At 37.0% G+C, this 20,666-nt stretch overlaps 1 protein-coding gene and 1 non-coding gene across 4 annotated transcripts in view; both read right to left on the reverse strand.

Annotated features, from left to right (window-relative positions):
• The window catches only part of LOC131060576 (DET1- and DDB1-associated protein 1), an 81,922-nt gene that overhangs the window by 33,555 nt on the left and 27,701 nt on the right, over positions 1–20,666 (reverse strand). For all 3 annotated transcript variants that reach the window (XM_057993864.2, XM_057993862.2, XM_057993863.1), the window contains 2 exons: positions 15,283–15,343; positions 14,506–14,567 (listed from right to left, as the gene is read on the reverse strand). In XM_057993864.2, the coding sequence (XP_057849847.1) occupies positions 14,506–14,567; positions 15,283–15,343 (123 nt within the window). The remainder of the gene's footprint in view (positions 1–14,505; positions 14,568–15,282; positions 15,344–20,666) is intronic.
• On the reverse strand, positions 1,656–1,727 carry TRNAV-AAC (transfer RNA valine (anticodon AAC)). The gene has a single exon. It is a non-coding gene; the product is annotated as a tRNA-Val (tRNA).

Below are 20,666 nucleotides of genomic sequence, written 5' to 3' on the forward strand. Positions count from 1 at the left end.
GCAGCAAACTTTGATTTGCAACCAAAAATTGTGATGACCACCAAAAGCCACGCCAAGAGAGGAGAATGATTGGCTTCCCAATACGCTTCCAAAGAGCCGATACCCAAAACGATGCAATCACTTGGTCAAGAGGTATGAGCAAAATATGGTTTCAGCAACTCCGCGACCAGCAACAAGGAAACACTCCAAAATCCACACAAAACTCTCCACAATTTGCAGAACACTCACGGACAGCACTAGAATTACAGGAACACAACTAGGTACTATCTTCCAAGTACGAAACTGAAACTTAGCTAGGAAGCCACACTTCGAAGCTCAGATTTTCAATCGCCAAACCAGCAGCATAACAATGCAATTTCATAAGATATCAAATGAGAGGCCAAGCACCTGTATTTATAGATTTTTCCCTATGAAATTCAAATGCAAATGGTGCCCAACAATTGAAATTCAATTTCATTTCATGTCGTAGCCTCCCCTAGACAAGGCGTTAATTTTCCCAAACTCCCTAGGCAAAGTTCAAACTCTTTCCTAGGTGACAACTTTGCAATATAAAAATAATATAAACATGAAATATTTCATCTTTCTCAACGCCACCGTTTTAATGCCACTGACTTAGGAAAATAACAATATTGATGGCAGATAGATATTTTTCCTAAGTCGCCCACAACACAATTAATCAGTAATAAAAATAATTAAATATTAAACCTTAGGATAAGGAAATAATATTTAATTAAATAACTTATAACTCCAATACTGATTAATACCAAAATCAAGGATGAAGCTGTGCGATGAAGACCACTGAACTGTGTTGAGTCGAGACCCTGACCGAGACTGCTAAAAATAGAAATCCTTAACACAGCCACTTACTAAAAATAGTAAGTCAAGAAATACTACTCTAAAAAACATAATCTTTGCACCCAAAGAAAGAGCTTGGAAAGCTCAGTAGAACTGCATCATCCAAATAGCCAAACCCTAACTTCCTAAAAATAGTAAGTTCTGACTTCACCAAAGAATCAAATGCATGTTATGCCACCCTGGAGTTCATGGAAAACCCAAAAGGAAACCATAGACAAAACTGAAGAATTCCCTCCTGATAAACCCTAAAAAGCTCGCGCAGAACTCCACACAAGTTGGAAACCCTAATTCTCCTTTCCAAATAGCCTACGGATCTCCAGAATAGGCCAATGGACCACTGAACTAATCACTGCGGAGAAGGGGACATTACATCAATGTTTGCATATTTGTTCTGAAACTATCTATGCATGCTAATCATTGTCAATTTCACATCATTAACCTTAGTTCTTGCATTCAATTCACATCATTTCAATAATCATTTTCAACTCAAACAAGGTAAGTGAGTTTCAATTTGTGTTCAACCCCTTTCCTAATAGGTTTTGAGGCTGAACCCATTGATTTTCCTTAACCTTAATGTTATAGTAGGAAATGGGTTTAATTCCTAGCTTGCATGCCTAAACTAGTAAATCCCATTTTCCAACCTAATCAACATTACTATGTCATAATTCTAGCATCTCATTAGCATTTTTGAGTCCATTTATGCTCAATAGCTATTTTGATCATTGCCCCAACAATCATTTAAGCATTCACAATTGTTTCCATCATGGTCAAAATCATCTCATTTTAGTCATGTTGAGACATGGACCAGCTAGGACTCGAACCTAGGACCTTCCATATGTTGCTGGAGTGCTCTACCACTGAGCTACTGGCCCCTCTTGGACCAGTCCATCGTCGGTCCAGGTGTGGCTTATTTCCAACACCAACACCCCCCTTAAGCCACACCTCTCGTGTGCTTGGGGCTCCTAGCCTGGACCTGGCTCTGATACGATGTTGAGACATGGACCAGCTAGGACTCGAACCTAGGACCTTCCATACGCTGCTGGAGTGCTCTATCACTGAGCTACTGGCCCCTCTTGGATCAGTCCATCGTCGGTCTGGGTGTGGCTTATTTCCAACACCAACAAGTCAAAAAGGATAAAATCAGCCCTTACATGCTCTTTCCAATGTTCTTACCACTCTCCATAATCAACACTTTCCTTGAGGTATTAAAGTGTGAGTTCTATCACATTTAACCAATTACAAAGTTGCCAATTACATTTTCCCATCATATTCTGCCGACTACATTTTCCTTCTATAATATGCCACACACAAGTGACAAGTTATATTTTACTATCATATTCTGCCAACTATATTTCACCACTACAAGATGCCATACACAAATCACCAATTACACTTTACTATCACAGTTTTTCACATACATATATTTTGCCAAGACACGTGTCATACATTGATGCTTCTAATTTAGTGTCGTTCCTCAGTTTCTTATTTGGACAAATACCAAATTATCATTGCTCTTGATCCATCATATATTTCATCAAAAACACATATATAGCCTAACTTTCAATGACAAAATTAAATCACATGTTCTATATTAAGATGACATGCAAGACAAGCAATAGTACAGACTTATAGCCATATAATCAGACTCAACACAAGATTTACTCCATAAGCCATATATTGCATGGCATAGCACATTCTCATGTGTCAATTTGCTTCCAAATCATGATGAGATCAACAAAGACGTTTCTTTGTCAACCAGAAAAGTCAGGATTCATTCAAACCCATTTTTATCTACATAAATTCATTTATTAGCAAATTTTACTCTCTTGACTTTGTACAATGGATAGAATGTGTCTCTCACAGGGAATATGTATGGACTGATTTACTAACACTTTTTACCGTCAATGGACTTGTTAGCACACTGATGTCCCTATCAAGATTGGGTTGGCTTGGCTAGAGCAATCCTATCACTTTAAGTTTTTTGTTCAACCTCCTCATTCTGCCCTCATTTAGCATCTTTATTTCATGCCATCAGTACTCATCTCAATTTGTAGAGTCGAATAGTGCATACTTCACACTTTTCCTCCATGTTTTTGCCTGTTTTAGAATTCATCCCTTGTAGACCTGACTTGGCCAGTAAAGAAGATTATAGTCAATTGTAAAAGTTTGTTTGCAGAATTAGAAGGAAAACCTATTAGCCATACAAAAAGGGTTGGGAGTGAGGTGGCCAGTTATATCATAAACCTTGGGGTAGAGTTAGACTCACTAGGAAGCAGCTTCACTATAAACACATCCCTTTTGGGGGGACCCAGTCGTTATAAAATTGCTAAGCAAATGTTTGGAGCCCTTTTCAATTCTCCATATTAACAATCAACGAGGAGCATATATTGCGAATGAATAAGGCATTAATTCTATTAAATGACCTAGGCAATGCAAGTTGGCATTCCCAAAGGGTAAGTTTTTTATGGCTCCTTTCCTTGTTGAGTCCTCATTTGAATGATGGCAGTTTTTGGAGCTCCTATGGTTGGGTAGCAAATTCTTTCAAGGTATGGATTCTACCTCTGCTCCTCCATCGTGCTTGCTATCTACAATGCTTTGCTTATTCTCTTGCAGCCTGCTCTAGCAATGGTCAACCCACAGAGAGGCAAAGCAAAAGAAAGCAAAGGGTTATTGTTGTAACCTTTTCACACATCGCCCCATTGCAAATGGGTATCCCTACTTTTTGTTTTCTAGAGTAGTTGTCAAAAGGTTTCATTTGAAAATAAGATTAATCACATTTAACACCAACTAGAGGTAGAAGATAGCCGACTCTTAAAGGAGGCACTCCATTCAAAGCATAACCGGTGGTCAAAAGGTAAAATAATAAAATAAAAAACATTACCAAGTAGGTCAGCTGTCATAAGGAAAAGCACTCAGCAGAATAGAAACAATAAAATATTTTATTTCTAAGAAATATAAGTCACACTAGTGAGGTTATAGTGAAAGATGAAGAGCCTTAGCACTAAAACACATATATAAGGAGAGATTTCAATTTCATTTAGTCATCATTCAAAACAATTTCCAGCTCTGATCTGAGACACAGCATATTTCATTTGGAGACAGCAATTTTTGGACAATTATCTTGATCATTGCATTTGATCGAAATATACTTAGAGAAGACAATTTTGGAATTGGGTAGCTTAATATCAAGTTGAAGACATTCTTTACCCATTTGAAGGCGGATAATGGGCATCATTCTATAAAAATTCACATAGCATCAGACTTGAAAATAACTTGGAAATCAGAGATGCAGACTTAATTCAAAAATCAGACCTAAAATCTTATTTTCATATTTGAGAATTACGAAGTGTTAAATATTATTGATTTGAAATGTATTTCGTTTTTCAGATTTGATGTGATAGGGAAGGATATCCCACAACTACAGATATACAAGGAAGCTGCTCAAAAGGGAAGATCTCACGATATTATACAAGGCAAGGAAGCAGATTGCTCCACACAACGAACACTCCAATATTCACCAAGTACTCATGATAAGGAAGGAATTTTACAAATATCTTGAATTTCCTCCGGAAATCCAAGAATCATTGCCAATACATCAGGTGATTGTTCCAAAAGAGTTAATCAAAGTCAGAAGATCTGTTTGAACCACCTGATATAATTTGCGAATATGATCTATCACCATCATCAATCGGAAATGTTGAGAATCAAGAGATATTGCTCAATCTCAAACACTTTGTGATGATGTAGCTGATATGGCATCCTAGTCACCACTCCACCAATCAAGAAGTCCCACATCAGCATGTCCAGATGCAATGCACCTGACTCATCATATGGAGGCACAAACTTTGAGCTACCTACTCCCATTTTCTATTGATTCACATTCAATATTGAACCTAAATGTAAATTTCTCATTGGCCAGAGGGAGTTGTTTTAACAAACCCTAATTAGGGTTTCATCTTGTAATCTTGGCCATTGATATGAAATCAATCCAGGCCATTCATTTGTAAAGGGAGCACTCTAAAAGGCTTCTCTCTCTCATTTGTAGGGGTTAATAGTTTAGAAAGAGTTAGTAGTTCAAGAATAATTTAGTAGCAAATAGCAGCTAGAGTAGAATAGGAAGAGAAGGCAGAAATTGTTGCCAAAGTTGTAAATAAACTTCTTTTTCATTGAGGTTATGGTGGAATGTGTTGTTTCTTATACAATAGCATGGTTTCTTGTTGGATCTTCATGTTAGATAATGATAATTAGATGAATGAAAGAACTTTGTGAATGATAGATAGTGAAATTCATTTATCCATAACACTAGCAATTTGTTGATTGTAAGTTTGCCTTGTGTGGTCAACTGGAATTCTTAAATGAGCTTACTTTCAATTGCTATTCACACTTTGATATGCATTGCCTTGATGGTATCTTTGAATTGATAGTGATTTGAATATCACGTGATTACCTTAGGAGATTGCACTAGCTTTGTGGAGTTGTTCATTGATGGTGAAGCAGAGCTTGATTGAATTTCACCTAATTGTTCATTGTCTCTTGCATTCTTAGGACTAGATTAGACTCCCTAAACCATTTCTTTTGCTCTTTTATTTTACAAGCAAGTAGTTAGAATCTAAGTTCCAGCTACATCCAAAACATTCAAGCATTCAAGTATTCAACGCAAGTCCCCTTGGATTACCAGCAATCACATCAACCAATTGAGCTATCCACATGTCATGACCTAACTATAGAAACCTTGGAGTCGTCTTGGTTGATCACATCATTTAGCATCCAAGAAGATTTTGTTCAAGATAGGATAGAACACCTTTGGTATTTTATTCTGTGTTTGAAGTGCATAAAAAACACATGAATAGAATTGGTGCCAGAAAGAGGGCATGATAGCAAATGCATGAATGCAAACTCTTGAATAGGTGAATTCAGTGGAAAGAAAGAACGTTGGACTATCAACCAGACTTGCAAACAAAGGAAGCAGTTCATGCAGTTGGAACCGGTTGAACCTTCAAGCTAAATTTGAGATTTGTTAGATCTCTCTTATTCCAAAAAATCCAAAAAAGTGAAAAACTTGAAAAATCCAAAAAAATAAATACAAAAATTAAAAAATTAAAAAAAGAAAGGTTTCTCAATGGAGCAACAACATCACCAAGATGAGCAACAAGTTGATATCCTTCAACTTTTGTGGAGACTAAATGCACAATTTTACCCACAAAGATTGTCAGAATTTGTAGCGCTAGGACAGTGTAGAATTCATGAGACAAATAATCATGATGAGATGCATTGCTTGACGTTCTTGTCAAGGATGGAATCGGCAGTTCAAGGAAAGATCTTTTGGGATGTTCCCAAGCTAGAAGCAGAAGGCGGCAATTTCAATGTCCCAAAGAGCAATGATCCATTTTTAAGATTTTTAGGGATGCTTGAAAGTCAACTTGTTTTGAAAGGTGAACTGTCCTTAGAAAAAATATTGCTACCATTGTGGTGCAAGATTCATAATGCACCCCACTCTGAATTTACTTGCTCATTGTGCGAAATGGCTATCAACCAAGTCAAATACCAGTTTGGATTGACAATCCTATCCAAGGAAGACTGTATCAAGAATAGATCTTGGAGTGCACACCTTGCAGCCGAATTTAGAAGAACATATGAAAAAGGCATTGCTACATCACCCGACAGTGAAGAGAGCCAATTGCAAGTCAAGGACACAAATCAACTTGATAGTCAATATATTACAATAGATAACTTTCCACACCTTGCACCAAAACAGGAATATGTCGGAATACAAGTTAAGGAGGACAATGATTCACACCTCTTTCAAGATGAGGAATTCCTTGGAGAGTTTAAAAGGAGATCCTTGAGAATGAAGTGCAAGAGATTTCAAGTGTTCTTGGAGAAAAGGACAATCATATTGAGATGTTGAACAAAGAGTTGCAAGTTATCACGAGTGAGCCTAAGTACGAAGAACAATTCGAGGGGGTGCACAAAGACATCATTACCATCATGCTATTTGAGGGGGCGCTGAAAGATCTCATGGAGGAAGTACAAGACGAGTTATTGTCGACATTGTTCCAGGACAAGCGAGTTGCTGCAAGAGGCATGATTCATCATCAACTTTGACCTCTCGAAGCATTATTGGATGATTTGCAAGGAGATAGTGTGAATGAGATAAGTGATCAAGAAGTCACAGTCGAAGGTAACCTCGTATCCAAGGAAATTGAAGAAATGGCTGAAGACATTCAAGTCAGCAAGATGGTGGCAAGTGAGGACCGTCAAGAGATTAAGAAAGAGAACATAGTAGAAGGCCTAGTTGCCTTGCAAGATTATCACACGCCTGATGCTTCACCATTCCAAGAAGAAGGAAGTGAATAGTTGCCACCTATTCAAGAGGAGGACATCCTTAATGGACACTCATCCTTGCTAGAAGAAGAAGAATTTCAAGTCATCCTAAAGAAAGAACTTTCAAGCTCCGTTGAAGATGAACAATCAGAACCAGAGAACCAAGATCACTTTGAAGTGGTGCTACCATCAATGCCAACATTTGAGAAACCATTTGAGGAAATTTTTGAGGATTAATCATTTAAGGAGACTCTCATTTTTGAAGATATGCTCATGGAATTTCATAAGGATGCATGGTTTATGCAAGATATTGAACCTCTCGTGAAGAGTGACAAGCAATTCGAGGTTGCGCTAGCTCCAGTCCAAAGGATTCAAGAAGAACATACAAATGAAAATCAATATGTTGTGGATGCCCGTGGAATAGTACATCATCAATGGCGACCTCCTGAAGCCGCTGATGATCTCTCTTCTTATGATGCGAAGGTGTGGAGAGCACGCAAGAATTTTTATTGGAGCCTAAAACATGCCAGGTTGTCTCTTTCCTTGCTCTTAATTTTGAATGCTATGAATTTGATTATGGGGATTATGGGAAAAAAACTTGCATTTGGATTGATCATGGACCTAATGAGTTGCCTCAATTGCTTATTTTGTGTGAGGGGTTGATTGAATATGAGAGTTGCCTTGTGAGAGCTATCTTCTCTATGTTTAAGGATGAGTTTGCCCAGCTTCGCACCATCACTTTTGCCATACTTGTACTACATATCCTGAGAAATTTTTTTAAAGCCATTTGCATATGTCGCTTCTTTGAGTCGTGTTTGTCTTAGAGGTCTTGTATATAGCTTTAGAGTAGGCTTCCTTTCGTGTGCTTTAGTGTAAGCTTAGATGTTTTGTTGAGCCTACTAATTGGTTTGCCTTGAGTCATTTGACTCATGATTTTGAGTGGCTCAGGTAATTTAGTTTCATGCTTGCTTTAGCTTAGTTTGCTTTAAGTTTTAGTTTGCTTGAGTCAGTCGGTTTGCTTGGTTTAGGTGTCCTAAGTGGGATCTATCACTTGTAAGAAAGGGGATTGTGTTGTTTGCTCACATGTTGGCACATTTTGGATCTTATGTTCGGTCTATTTCTTAGATATCTACTTATGAAGTGCTTTTGAATCCGAGGTTGTTCCTCTCCAGCTTTATCATTTGGTTAGGACTTGTACTTGACTCGGAAGGGAATCACTTTCTATGTCTTGATACCGACATCTTTCAATTACTATATTTTACACACTAATAAACTCCAAGTCGTTATGGCTTTCGAAGAGAAGCCATGATTAGTGAAAAATCCAAAGTCCTGCTTCAGCACCACTATAATCGTCAAACCCAAATGAGCTTCATTGCTTACAAGCCAAAGGAATTGACGGAATATGAGAAAAGAAAGCAATATCAAAGAAAGAGATAAGATGAGAAGAAAAAAGAAAAAATCAAGAAAAGAAAAAGGTGAAAGAAAATGAAATATCAAAATTGGCTATGGGAACATACGAGTAACTCCATCGGGGCTATGGATGCCCGGCTGGAAATGGAGCAATATTCGTGAGATTACAGCAATAACCTCGTCGGGGCTATAGATGTCTGACTGGCAACGAGGCTCTATCGATGCTTATGGAGTTTAGACAAACTATGTAGCTAATCATGATGGAACTTGGAAGTTATGATCATCCTGTTGAGAAAAAATGAACGAAATTGCACACATGGGTAATCAAAGACTAAGTGCCTTGATTCATTTTGGGATTCTTCTTCCTTTTTGACTATACTTTCTAGTCCCTTGAGAAGTTGAGTTGAATTTTCCGAAGGTTCTAAGTATGGATTGAGTCTTTATCTTTAAAATATTCAGTAACATTTGTTCAAGGTGGCGCTAGATGTTGTGACGTTTTCACAATCGTCCCATTGCAAATGGGTACCCCTACTTTTTTCTTTCTAGAGTAGTTGTCTTAGTTCAGTCACCTAGATTAGTAGTAATTTTGGAGATTTTAAACCTCTTACTTGAGAGAGGATGCAATGCAGTTTCCAGGTTGTGTGTCAAAGCATGAATTCCATGATGAAGGTTCGGGGTGATTGAATAATCCTCAAGCAAATCTGCATTTCAAGTGAATAATGATAAACGATAGGTAAGGGATGTATGAATGAGTGAAACTTGGTATATTAATGGCTTTCCTTGGATTTCCGAGAGGAAATTCAAGGATAAAATTACGAGGGAGTCCGCCTCTCCATCCTTCCCTCCATCCCATATCCTCCTTCTATCCATCCCTCCCTAGCCACGACATCCTACCCTTCCATCTTTCATCCTTCCTCCTCATCTCCCATCCTTCCTTCCATCTTTCTCCATCCTTCATTTTCTACTCAATTCCTATCCTTCCATCCTTCACTTCCATCCTTCATATCTCTTATGCCTCCCTTCCACTTCGTCTTCCTTCCATTCTACCACATCCTTTACCTCCCACTCATCCTCCTTTCATCCTCCAAATTCCATACCTTATCCCTCCATCCTCCTCCATCCTTCTTCCTTTATCACTACTTGACCTTCTTCACTCCCCTACCTTCCTATCCTTCTATCTCCCACCCCACATCTTTCTCCATCCTTCATTTTCCACTCCATTCCTATCCTTCCATCCTTCACTTCCATCCTTCATATCCCTTATGCCTCCCTTCCACTTCGCCTTCCTTCCATTCTACCACATATCCTTTACCTCCCACTCATCCTCCTTTCATCCTCCAACTTCCATACCTTATCCCTCCATCCTCCTCCATCCTTCTTTCTTTATCACTACTTGACCTTCTTCACTCCCCTACCTTCCTATCCTTCTATCTCCCCCACCCCCTCCTCCATCCTTCTTTCTTTATCACTACTTGACCTTCTTCACTCCCCTACCTTCCTATCTCCCCCACCCCACCCCCTTATCCCTCCATCCTTCTTCCTTTATCACTACTTGACCTTCTTCACTCCCCTACCTTCCTATCCTTCTATCACCCCCACCCCCACCCAACATATCTTCACTCCCCTACCTTCCTATCCTTCTATCTCCCCCAGCCCACCCCCTTATCCCTCCATCCTCCTCCATCCTTCTTCCTTTATCACTACTTGACCTTCTTCACTCCCCTACCTTCCTATCCTTCTATCACCCCTGCCCCCACCGCCACCCAACATATCCTAAATTTAATTTACTGCCCCTACCACTACTTCCCTACCCTCCACCTATCCACATTTCTGAACTTCCTTCATTCCCTAACTCCTTTTACCCACCGCCAACTCCTTACCTCCCTTCACTTACCTATACCCCATCCCTTACCACCCTCTACCCCCGGGCACCTTCCTTCCTTCCTCACTTCTTACCCCACCACCTTCCTTCACCAACATGCCTCCCTTGCCCTCTACCACGGCATGTTCTTAAATTTCACATCATTCCCTTCCTCTCCACCGCGGCATCTCCAAACCCCACATCCTCCACTTCTTCTTCCCCACGGCATATTCTCTCCACCAACATCGTTCACTTCCTTCTCCACGCGGCATGTCTACTCCCCACATTCTCCATCCCTCTCCTACCACGGGATGTCTTAAACACCGACCTTCAACAATACCCCTCCATCATGGCATGTGCTTTGTCTAAGCCCAAAATACCCCAGCAAGCAAGGAAAGAATATGTGGGGCCAGTAAAGAAGAAATGGGGCCCACTTATAAAAGGAATATCCCACACATAAAAGAAGGAAGACACAAGTATGTGGCGCCAGCAAGATAAAAGAGAGATCCAACATTTGAAAAGGTCTAATGCCAGCCAGGATGTCAAGGAGGGCCCACACACCAAACGGAAATGTTTCATTTAAAAATAAGATTAATCACATTTCACACCAACTAGAGGTAGAAGATGGTCGATTCTTAAAAGAGGCATTCCATTCAACGCATAACCAGTGATCAAAAGGTAATATAATAAAATAAAATAAATTATCAATAGGTCGGCTGGTCATAAGGAAAAGCGCTCAGCAGAATAGAAACAATAAAATATTTTATTTCTAAGAAATATAAGTCGGCCTAGTGAGGTTGTAGTGAAAGATAAAGACCTTTAGCACTAAAACACATATATAAGGAGGGATTTCAATTTCATTTAGTCATCATTCAAAACAATTTCCAGCTCTGATCTGAGACACAGCAAATTTCATTTGGAGACAGCAATTTTTGGACAATTATCTTGATCATTGCATTTGATCATAATATACTTAGAGAAGGCAATTCTGGAATTGGGTAGCTTAATATCAAGTTGAAGACATTCTTTTATCCATTTGAAGGCGGATAAGGGGCATCATTCTATACAAATTCACACATCATCAGACTTGAAAATAACTTGGAAATTAGAGATGCAGACTTAATTCACAAATCAGACCTAAAATCTTATTTTCATATTTGAGAATTACGAAGTGTTAAATATTACGGTCATCTTTTGATTTAAAATGTATTTCGTTTTTCAGGTTTGATGTGATAGGGAAGGATATTCCACAACTACAATTAGACAAGGAAGCTGCTCAAAAGGGAAGATCTCACAATATTATACAAGGCAAGGAAGCAGATTGCTCCACACAATGAACACTCCAATATTCATCAAGTACTCATCATAAGGAAGGAATTTTACAAATATCTTGAAATTCCTCCGGAAATCCAAGAATCATTGCCAGTACATCAGGTGATTGTTCCAGAAGAGTTAATCAAAGTCAGAAGATCTGTTTGAACAACATGATATAATAATATGATCTATCACCATCATCAAGCAATCGGAAATGTTGAGTATCAAGAGATATTGCTCAATCTCAAACACTTTGTGATGATGTAGCTAATATGGCATCCTAGTCGCCACTCCACCAATCAAGAAGTCCCACATCAGCATGTCCAAATGCAATGCACCTGACTCGTCATATGGAGGCACAAACTTTGAGCTACCTACCCCCATTTTCTATTGGTTCACGTTCAATATTGAACCTAAATGTAAATTTTCCATTGGCTAGAGGGAGTTGTTTTAACAAACTTTAATTAGGGTTTCATCTTGTAATCTTGGTCATTGATATGAAATCAATCCAAGCCATTCATTTGTAAAGGGAGCACCATAAAAGGCTTCTCTCTCTCATTTGAAAGGGTTAATAGTTTAGAAAGAGTTAGTAGTTCAAGAATAATTTAGTAGCAGATAGCAGATAGCAGAGTAGAATAGGAAGAGAAGGCAGAATTGTTGCCAAAGTTGTAAATTAACTTCCTTTCATTGAAGTTATGGTGGAATGTGTTGTTTCTTATACAATAGCATGGTTTCTTGTTGGATCTCTATGTTAGGTAATGATAATTAGATGAATGAAAGAACTTTCTGAATGATAGATAGTGAAATTCATTTATCCATACCACTAGCAATTTGCTGATTGTAAGTTTGCCTTGTGTGGTCAACTCGAATTCTTAAATGAGCTCAACTTCAATTGCTATTCACACTTTGATATGCATTGCCTTGATGGTATCTTTGTTGTTGATAGTGATTTGAACATCACGTGATTACCTTAGGAGATCGCACTAGCTTTGTGGAGTTGTTCGTTGATGGCAAAGTAGAGCTTGGTTGAATTTCACCTAATCGTTCATTGTCTCTTGCATTCTTAGGACTAGATTAGACTCCCTAAACCATCTCTTTTGCTTTTTTATTTTCCAAGCAAGTAGTTAGAATCTAAGTTCCAGCTACATCGAAAACATTGAAGCATTCAAGTATTCAACGTAAGTCCCCTTGGATTACCAGCAATCACATCAACCAATTGAGCTATCCACATGTCATAACTTGACTATAGAAACCTTGGAGTCGTCTTGGTTGATCACATCATTTAGCATCCAAGAAGATTTTGTTCAAGAAAGGATAGAATACCTTTGGTATTTTATTCTGTGTTTGAAGTGCATAAAAAACACATCAACAATTTCCTTCAAAAGGATCTTCCAAACAGGCAAAAGATAGGGGGTCCTCCGAAAATATTTTGATAAGACATGGAAAAAAATTATATCTTTTATTATTTGAAGGATATTTACAGATCATATGTTGGTTTGGTTGAGAACTTCAAGTTAAGGCAGCTCCTAGAAAGCGGCATCATGATGGATGAGTTCACCAATGCCGCTAAAGAAGAAGCTTTGTAATATGGAACTCTGTTCTCCTTGAAGGAATAACAGATGAAAAGGTGCTCAAATGGGCAATTATGAACCCATATAGAGCAAGCCTGTTAATTTGTTGGAGAGAAAATTGCATAATGGACATGGTATTTTAGGCCATGAGAGACCCTGGTCAATCAACAGCAAGGTAGAACACACTCGAGATGGCTCACACAATTGTCATTCAAATTGTGTTTATAAATGCTAGCAACAACCTGGTTCTGACTGATAATGCTGCAACTGGGTAACATGTGAAAAGTCCAAAAGCAGTTGCTATGAGACCATGGCTGGGAATAAGATGCTGACTGAAGTTTGTAAGATGCCCAGTATTGACCAAAAGCTTTTGAGGTGTCAGCAAATGATGTCAGAAACCAGGAAGCAGTGATGGCATAAGTACCTTTGGATGAACAATATCCCCTGATGGAGGTCTACTGGAAAAGGAAGGAGACAGAAGTGCAGATTATGCAGCGGGCGGTTCACCCTATGTTTTGTTAAGTTTCAAATTATGCACGTCTTTGTTTCTGTTTAAAGCATGAAAAGGGATGGCAGGTTAGCAGCAACATTTTACCCCTTCCCTAGCCTCATAGTTAGACATACGTAACTGGCTTGACTGGCTGTGAATTCATTTATGCTATTACGATGATAAAACTTCTCAGCTTATGTTTCTTTCTGGCTAAGGCAGTTGTTTTGTGTATATAGATAAGGAGTTAGAGGATGCTTTTGATATTCACTAAAGCAAAAAAAAAAAAAGTAGAACTGAAGGCACTGAAAATCAATTAGTTGATTCATGCAATATTTTTTCTCAAAGCATGTTTGTAAATGTGCATGACCTCTTTTCATAGTTCTAAATTCTTCCTAAGTTTTCATAACTTCTTCAAACTTTTTGACGCCCACTTCCATTATATGCCAACATGTAAATCTATAAATATAACACAACTATCATAAAGAATGTATTCTACATAAATCAGAAACGCATAAGCTTAAAAACATGAGCTGCAAAATTTCATTTAGAGAGCATTAAAATAATTCAGACCATATGGAAGTCAATAGTTTGATGCAAACAACAAATTCTTCTGCACAATTTTCTCATTCAACATGAAGGAAATAGTAAAGTTATTAACAAGATGAACATGAAATGAAAACCTTCTCTTCTGCTTGCTGATAGAACTGCCTTAAAAGGATATTTGTGGTCTCCGTTGAAATTACTGTAACAGGAAAATGTGTAAAATGTTAAAAGTAATAGTACTGTATACTTATTCGCTTCCATAGAAGCAATTATTAGACAGCATTTGTTAGCCCTATAGTTATTAGGGGAAAATATGCATATTCTGTAGCTTCCAAAATTATAAACTTGGCTTTTAGCTTTTATACTATAACCCATGGATGAACAAAGTGTAGAGGTCTATTAAAATGCTGTAGTTCCAGTTCTGTTTCTATAATCCTACAGAACCTCTGGTGAGTTAAAGTGATATTTATAACTAACTTAATGTTTAAACTTTAAATATAGTTCTTCCCAAAAAATCAGGAGCCCCTTTTTGTGACAGTAGTTAACTATTTTCTCATGATTAGTAACAAATCTTGTCAATGTCTAAATGTATGGGCTCTTCTAAATGTATGGCAGATGACATTGTATACTTGGATATATCTTCGAATAATTTTCTTTGTGAGCCACTTCACCACATAAACCTTAAATAAAGCAGTATATCAAAGAAAATCGAAGCGAAGTATACACAATTGAAAATGACAAACAGAAATATAAGTTCAAACCATTAACGTATATAGTTATGATACAGAATGGAAAAAATTAATGTCAAACTAATAATATGGATATTGTAAGTCTACCTTAGAGATGTATTAGAGAACAAAAAGCTCCTTCATGCACAATTTATACATGAACTATGTAAACTATGAAATTCTCACCTTGGTGCGGTGGAGGTGTTGTTCTATTGTGAGTAGGATGGTAAGTGACAGGTGTCAATTGCTGCACAATGTAAGAAAAATATTGTTTTACATCTCATCCAAACAAAATATCAAAAACTTAAATTTTACAAATTTGCCTGCCAATATGTTCTCTACAAACTAAAAAACACAATATTTATTAGTTAGTGTAATTTTATTAAAAAAACGGCTGTCAATAAGATTTAAAGTCACTGCCTTTACTTTGTATAATTTACTGTGAATACTTTTAACGTAAACGGTTATTTTACAAATTAAAACCATTCCAGAATTACTAACAAGCAAATGATTACAAAGTAGATTATAAACATTTAACAACTTCTTTGAAGATGCTAATACAAACTTACTTGATATACTGCTGCTAAGGTGACATAGCTGTATGATAAGGTATTTCAATTGAACTTGATTTACAGCTTCCCTTTAATAGTTCACACTCTTCATCTTCACCTTGCAATATATTTATACATTCAACATGTCTTTTTCCATTTGAAAAACATGTTGACTTGTCCAAGCATTGTGATGTAATCATAATAGAAGATATTGCAAGATCATTAACTAGGTTTTAATCCAATAAGGCAACCCATAACTCTAGTAGACAAATGCAGAGGTTGTGATGAGATGTTTATAGGGTACATTCACATGCAACCCATGTTTACAAATCTGGTCCAAGCTTATCCCACACCATGTTAAAGGCAACATAAACTTTGCCCAAGACCTACCAAGTCCCCAATAAACATGATGGCTCGTTAGTCAAGAGGGTGCACCCCTGCAAGCAAATGGCAGTGAACTATGGAAAGTTATTTTTTTTGATGTAGAAGATGAAAAAGACATGGGTGAAGACGGATCATTCTACTATCATGGATGAGTGTGTAGACATTTGGCATCATCCACTCATCAATATCATTGTCAAATGTGATACAGATCCTTCCTTACAGCTATTGATTGTTTTGAAAAGTGCAAAGACATCACTTGTCATTTTGAGATAGTGAAGGATGGTATATGGGAGGTTGGCCCCACCAAGTTTGTGCACTAGTTGATACGGCTTATATGTGCTGGAAAGTAGGAAAGTGGGAAAGTTAAATGATGCTTCTTATAGGCACAAGCAAAGTACTCCTATTCATGAAACAGTAAAATTAAAAGGGGAAAGTGGTGGCAATTGCTACAAGGTGCAAAAGTTTCTACACAACTATCATAAGCTCAATGGCATTGTCTGGGTCTTTTTGAGGAAGCTGTTCCTCACACCCATAGGGCCAAAGTTTGTCTATAATTTCATATTGTTGGAAAGGATGCGTAAGTTTTAACATCCCTTGGAGATTATAGTTGTGACTTAAGGGTGATCAAGATGGGTGGAGTATAAGGTAGCATAGGCAAAGAGTGGAAGATGTGGTGGTTAAAGATGATTTTTGGCAGACGTGAGTTATAGTTTGACCTTTGTAGAACCTTTTTACCATCATTCATTATGGCAACTCTAACTCGCCTAAACTTAAAGACATCTATGAGACTAATAATTATATTGCTTGGTCACATGAAGGCTATAATTAGTGAAAGACTACACTATAGCATTGTTTGATGGACGAATTCAATCAATTATTCAGCAGAATAGACATAAGTTGAATTTCTAGTTCAAATGGTAGCATATCTAGTTAATCCTAAATGGTAGTGAAGAGGCCTAAGAGAATAACTTCCATTGTCGATGAGGAGGCAAAAAAGGCCTTCATGAAGACCCTTAAGAAAGTGCATTCTTGAAAAGAGGCTACAAAGCTACTGCCATCCATAGTCTACAAGTGCACAACTGGATTAAAAGAGATATCTCTAGCACATGAGGACTCTACATGATGTCAACAACTACATGGAGGTCAGATGCTATGTATATAATTTCTAATTGCCTCTTTTAATAGGTTGCCGGTTCCTATGTTTCTGAAGGAATTTTTCCACTTGTAGTTTATCCACTCTACCAAGTTGAACAAACTCATCATTAGGAGATTGGAGAAGTTAGTTATGATACACCTTGCCTTGCACCTCTAGGATCGTAAATGACCAATTACAGGGAGAATCCAACAACATTATGGGATGAAGAGCCTAAGGAACCAAGGTACATAGATGAGGATCAAAGTCAGAAGTGGTTGGAGTCCTGCTTTTGGAGTCAAATGCTTCAAAGTTGGAGAACAGTAATAAGGAGTTACTGGAGCTCTTGGCAAATGTGTGATGTCAACTTTGATGTTGAACTTGCTTTTCCATTCTTGCAGCTTAACATTTTATCATGGCTCATTTATGACACTTAAATTTTTCAGATCTTTATTTCTTCCTGTGGGACTTACACTTTTGTCACTGTTATTTTTGTAATAATATAACAACTTGATATTCTGTATTTATATTTTTTTAACTCAATTTTCAATTTTATCGTTCGATGTCATGTATGAATGGAAGTTTTTTATTTATATTTTATTTGCAATGCACAACTTATTGGAATGCTTAAACAATTATGTTTGATCATGAAAATGAAAAGCTTTAAAATGTATAATTTATCTTGATATCCTTAAAATTCAGAATTGTTTTACCATACTAGAAACATGTGTCTTGTACTGGATATTCAGAGAAACGTGGGAGAATTTCAAGACTTGTCAAAAAGTAGCTGTAATAGAGATTTTGCAAGGTATTGAAGAAGATATGATCTCTGAAAGTTGACCATTCAAAAATTCAAAACTACTACTGTGAAGCATGAAAATGTGAATCATGTAAAATAGAAATAATGCAATGCAAGAACCAAATTCACATCCACACTCACTCAATAAAGCCTAAGATCTATGCATAAAGTCAAATAATGAAACAATTATACCATTGCAAAGACCTCAATTTGCTCAATTTTTTCTTTGATGTTTGCTTGAATGCTTGATATGTGGGTTGCTCTTCAAAATAGGATAACCATGAGAGCACAATGATAGTATGATAGCAAGAGATTGCAAATGATATGTGCTCCAAGATATGAGATATAAGATGATAGCTTGTGTAGTAGATAGCTCAAGATAATAGAGAGATACGCTAGCTAGAGATGTGTTTGCAGAATAAGGTGGTGGAAGATTTTATTTATATGCTTCACTTGACATTCGATCAATGGTGGAGATAAATTACAAGAATCAAACGATGAGAAAAATTGAGAAGATAGGATGGGAATCATGAGGTAAAATAGTTGGGGCTGGGGGCCTAGCTCGATTGGTGAGAGCTTCCAGTGGTGAAGCATGAGGTCACGAGGTTGTCTCCCCCCAACCCATGTGGTATCGGAGGATGTGTCGCGCTAGTGTCACCAATCACGTTAAAAAGTTTACCCGGTGCATTGTAGTTTATAGAGGGGTGCTATACCCGATTCCTGCAGTTTAAAAAAAACAAGAGGTAAAATAGTTAAAATAATTAAATGCGCAGTTGGAAAGATAAATAAAATATTGATTTTATCTATTTTGGAGGGACAAAGGAATTAAATAAATTATTCTAATTTATTTAATTGTGGGATGGGTGTTAGCTAATGGTCCAATATAATTAAATAATTAAAATTAATTAATTGATAATGAAGAGAAAATGATAAAATGAAATGAGGAAATGTTAGCTTAATTAAATAAGTAAAAATTATTTAATTAATATAGATAGAAGAATTGATGAGGAAACAATGAAATGACAAGATGGAAATGCAATAGTCATTTTTAGATGTCTACAACTGCTTTTCATTGGGAAAAAGGGTTTGTCTTGCAAGAAATTTGTGCAATCATGGAGATACCCTTGTTTTTTAAATGAGAAGAATGATGTTGATATTATCAAATGGTTGTTGATTTAAAGATAAGAATGAACATAAACATCTAAGATAACTCATTATGGATGAGGCTTCAGCTTTGGCGGAGAAGCCTTGATAGAAGAGATAAATTAGCTTAGTAAGAAACTAGAGCAGCATTTTAGTTAGATTGAAAAGGAAAATGAGCTTCATGAAGAAGAAAAGAAATAAGCTTCAAAACTGAATTGAGAAAATCTCAAAGAAAGATATAAAAGATTGGGTTTTCCATCCAAAAAATCTCTAAGATTGTACATAATTGTAAGGATTAAAATTCCTATCATTATTTCTGTTGACCCCAAGTTATAGATATAACTTCATCAACATTAATTTGGCAAGTCTACTATGGCTTTGCACAAATAACTTCAAGGAAACTCAAGTTTTTTGCTGAAACAACACGTCTATTCACATTTTTTACACTTCAAAGAAAAGTATGTTTTGCACTAAGACATGGAGAATGAATGTAGGCACGAATGGTACAAATATAGCTTTTCCTTTTACAAGTACTCCCCTCAAGAAGGGAGTTTTCCACCAAGACATGAAGAACGAATTGATGGAAGCAATTGATACTACAAAAATTAAAGATAAATCAAATATGAAGGATTGCTTGATTTACCTTGTTAGGGAGCATAATTGTTTGGCATATTTGGCTTTTTGAAAAGAGTCAAGCTTCTCTTGATTAAATGACTTCAATGACATTTGAGATTATGAGACATTCTTATAAGACATTAATCTTATACGACATTTGTTCAACTTTTGATCAAATTAAAATAGATTATGATTCAAAAGGTTATACCATCAATATCAGTCCTTACATAAAGGCACTGCGAAAAGAAATAACTGATTGCACAAATGATAACATACTTATTATTTGCCTACTCACTCAAAGAATAAGAAAGGAGGTTCTTGATTTGCTTTTCTCCTAGAGACACATAAAGATTGACCTACTTTATATGCCTTATAATGGAAAGTTTCCTTATAAGAAGTAGACCAAGTAGCATTCGCAAAGAAAAAATTCATTGATGATTAAAATAATAAAACCTTAGGAGCTAGAAAACCAAGCCTTGAGCTCAGAATTCTTAGAAGGAACCCTAAAAGAAAAGGTGTTGCTACTAGATGCAACTGGAGAAAAAATATCTCTTTCCACAAGCTCCTCATTTCATCTCTCCTCAAGTGCAATTTTCTACAAACAATTGACCCTGTGACCTAGCATGAACACATTAATCCTAGTAAGTCTTCCATTCCAATCATGATTGTAAATATTGCATTGAACATGGTGACTTCCCCTTGAACTTCTCAGCTAGCTTATGTCAAGCACGATCATAAACTAAAATAGGGGTTTGAATGGTTTGAATGGTTGAATTGGTTGACTGGACCGGAATACTGAGAGGGGGGGTGGGTGGAGGAGGGGGAGGCGGGGGTGAATCGGTATTCCCACACTCTTAAAAACTTTTATTGATATCAATTTCATCAATTAAACTTATCAACATGAAATAGCAAATGCAAAATAAACAAATAACACAACCACAAATTG

The sequence above is a fragment of the Cryptomeria japonica genome, chromosome 8 (assembly GCF_030272615.1).
Source record: "Cryptomeria japonica chromosome 8, Sugi_1.0, whole genome shotgun sequence".
Lineage (NCBI taxonomy): Eukaryota > Viridiplantae > Streptophyta > Pinopsida > Cupressales > Cupressaceae > Cryptomeria > Cryptomeria japonica.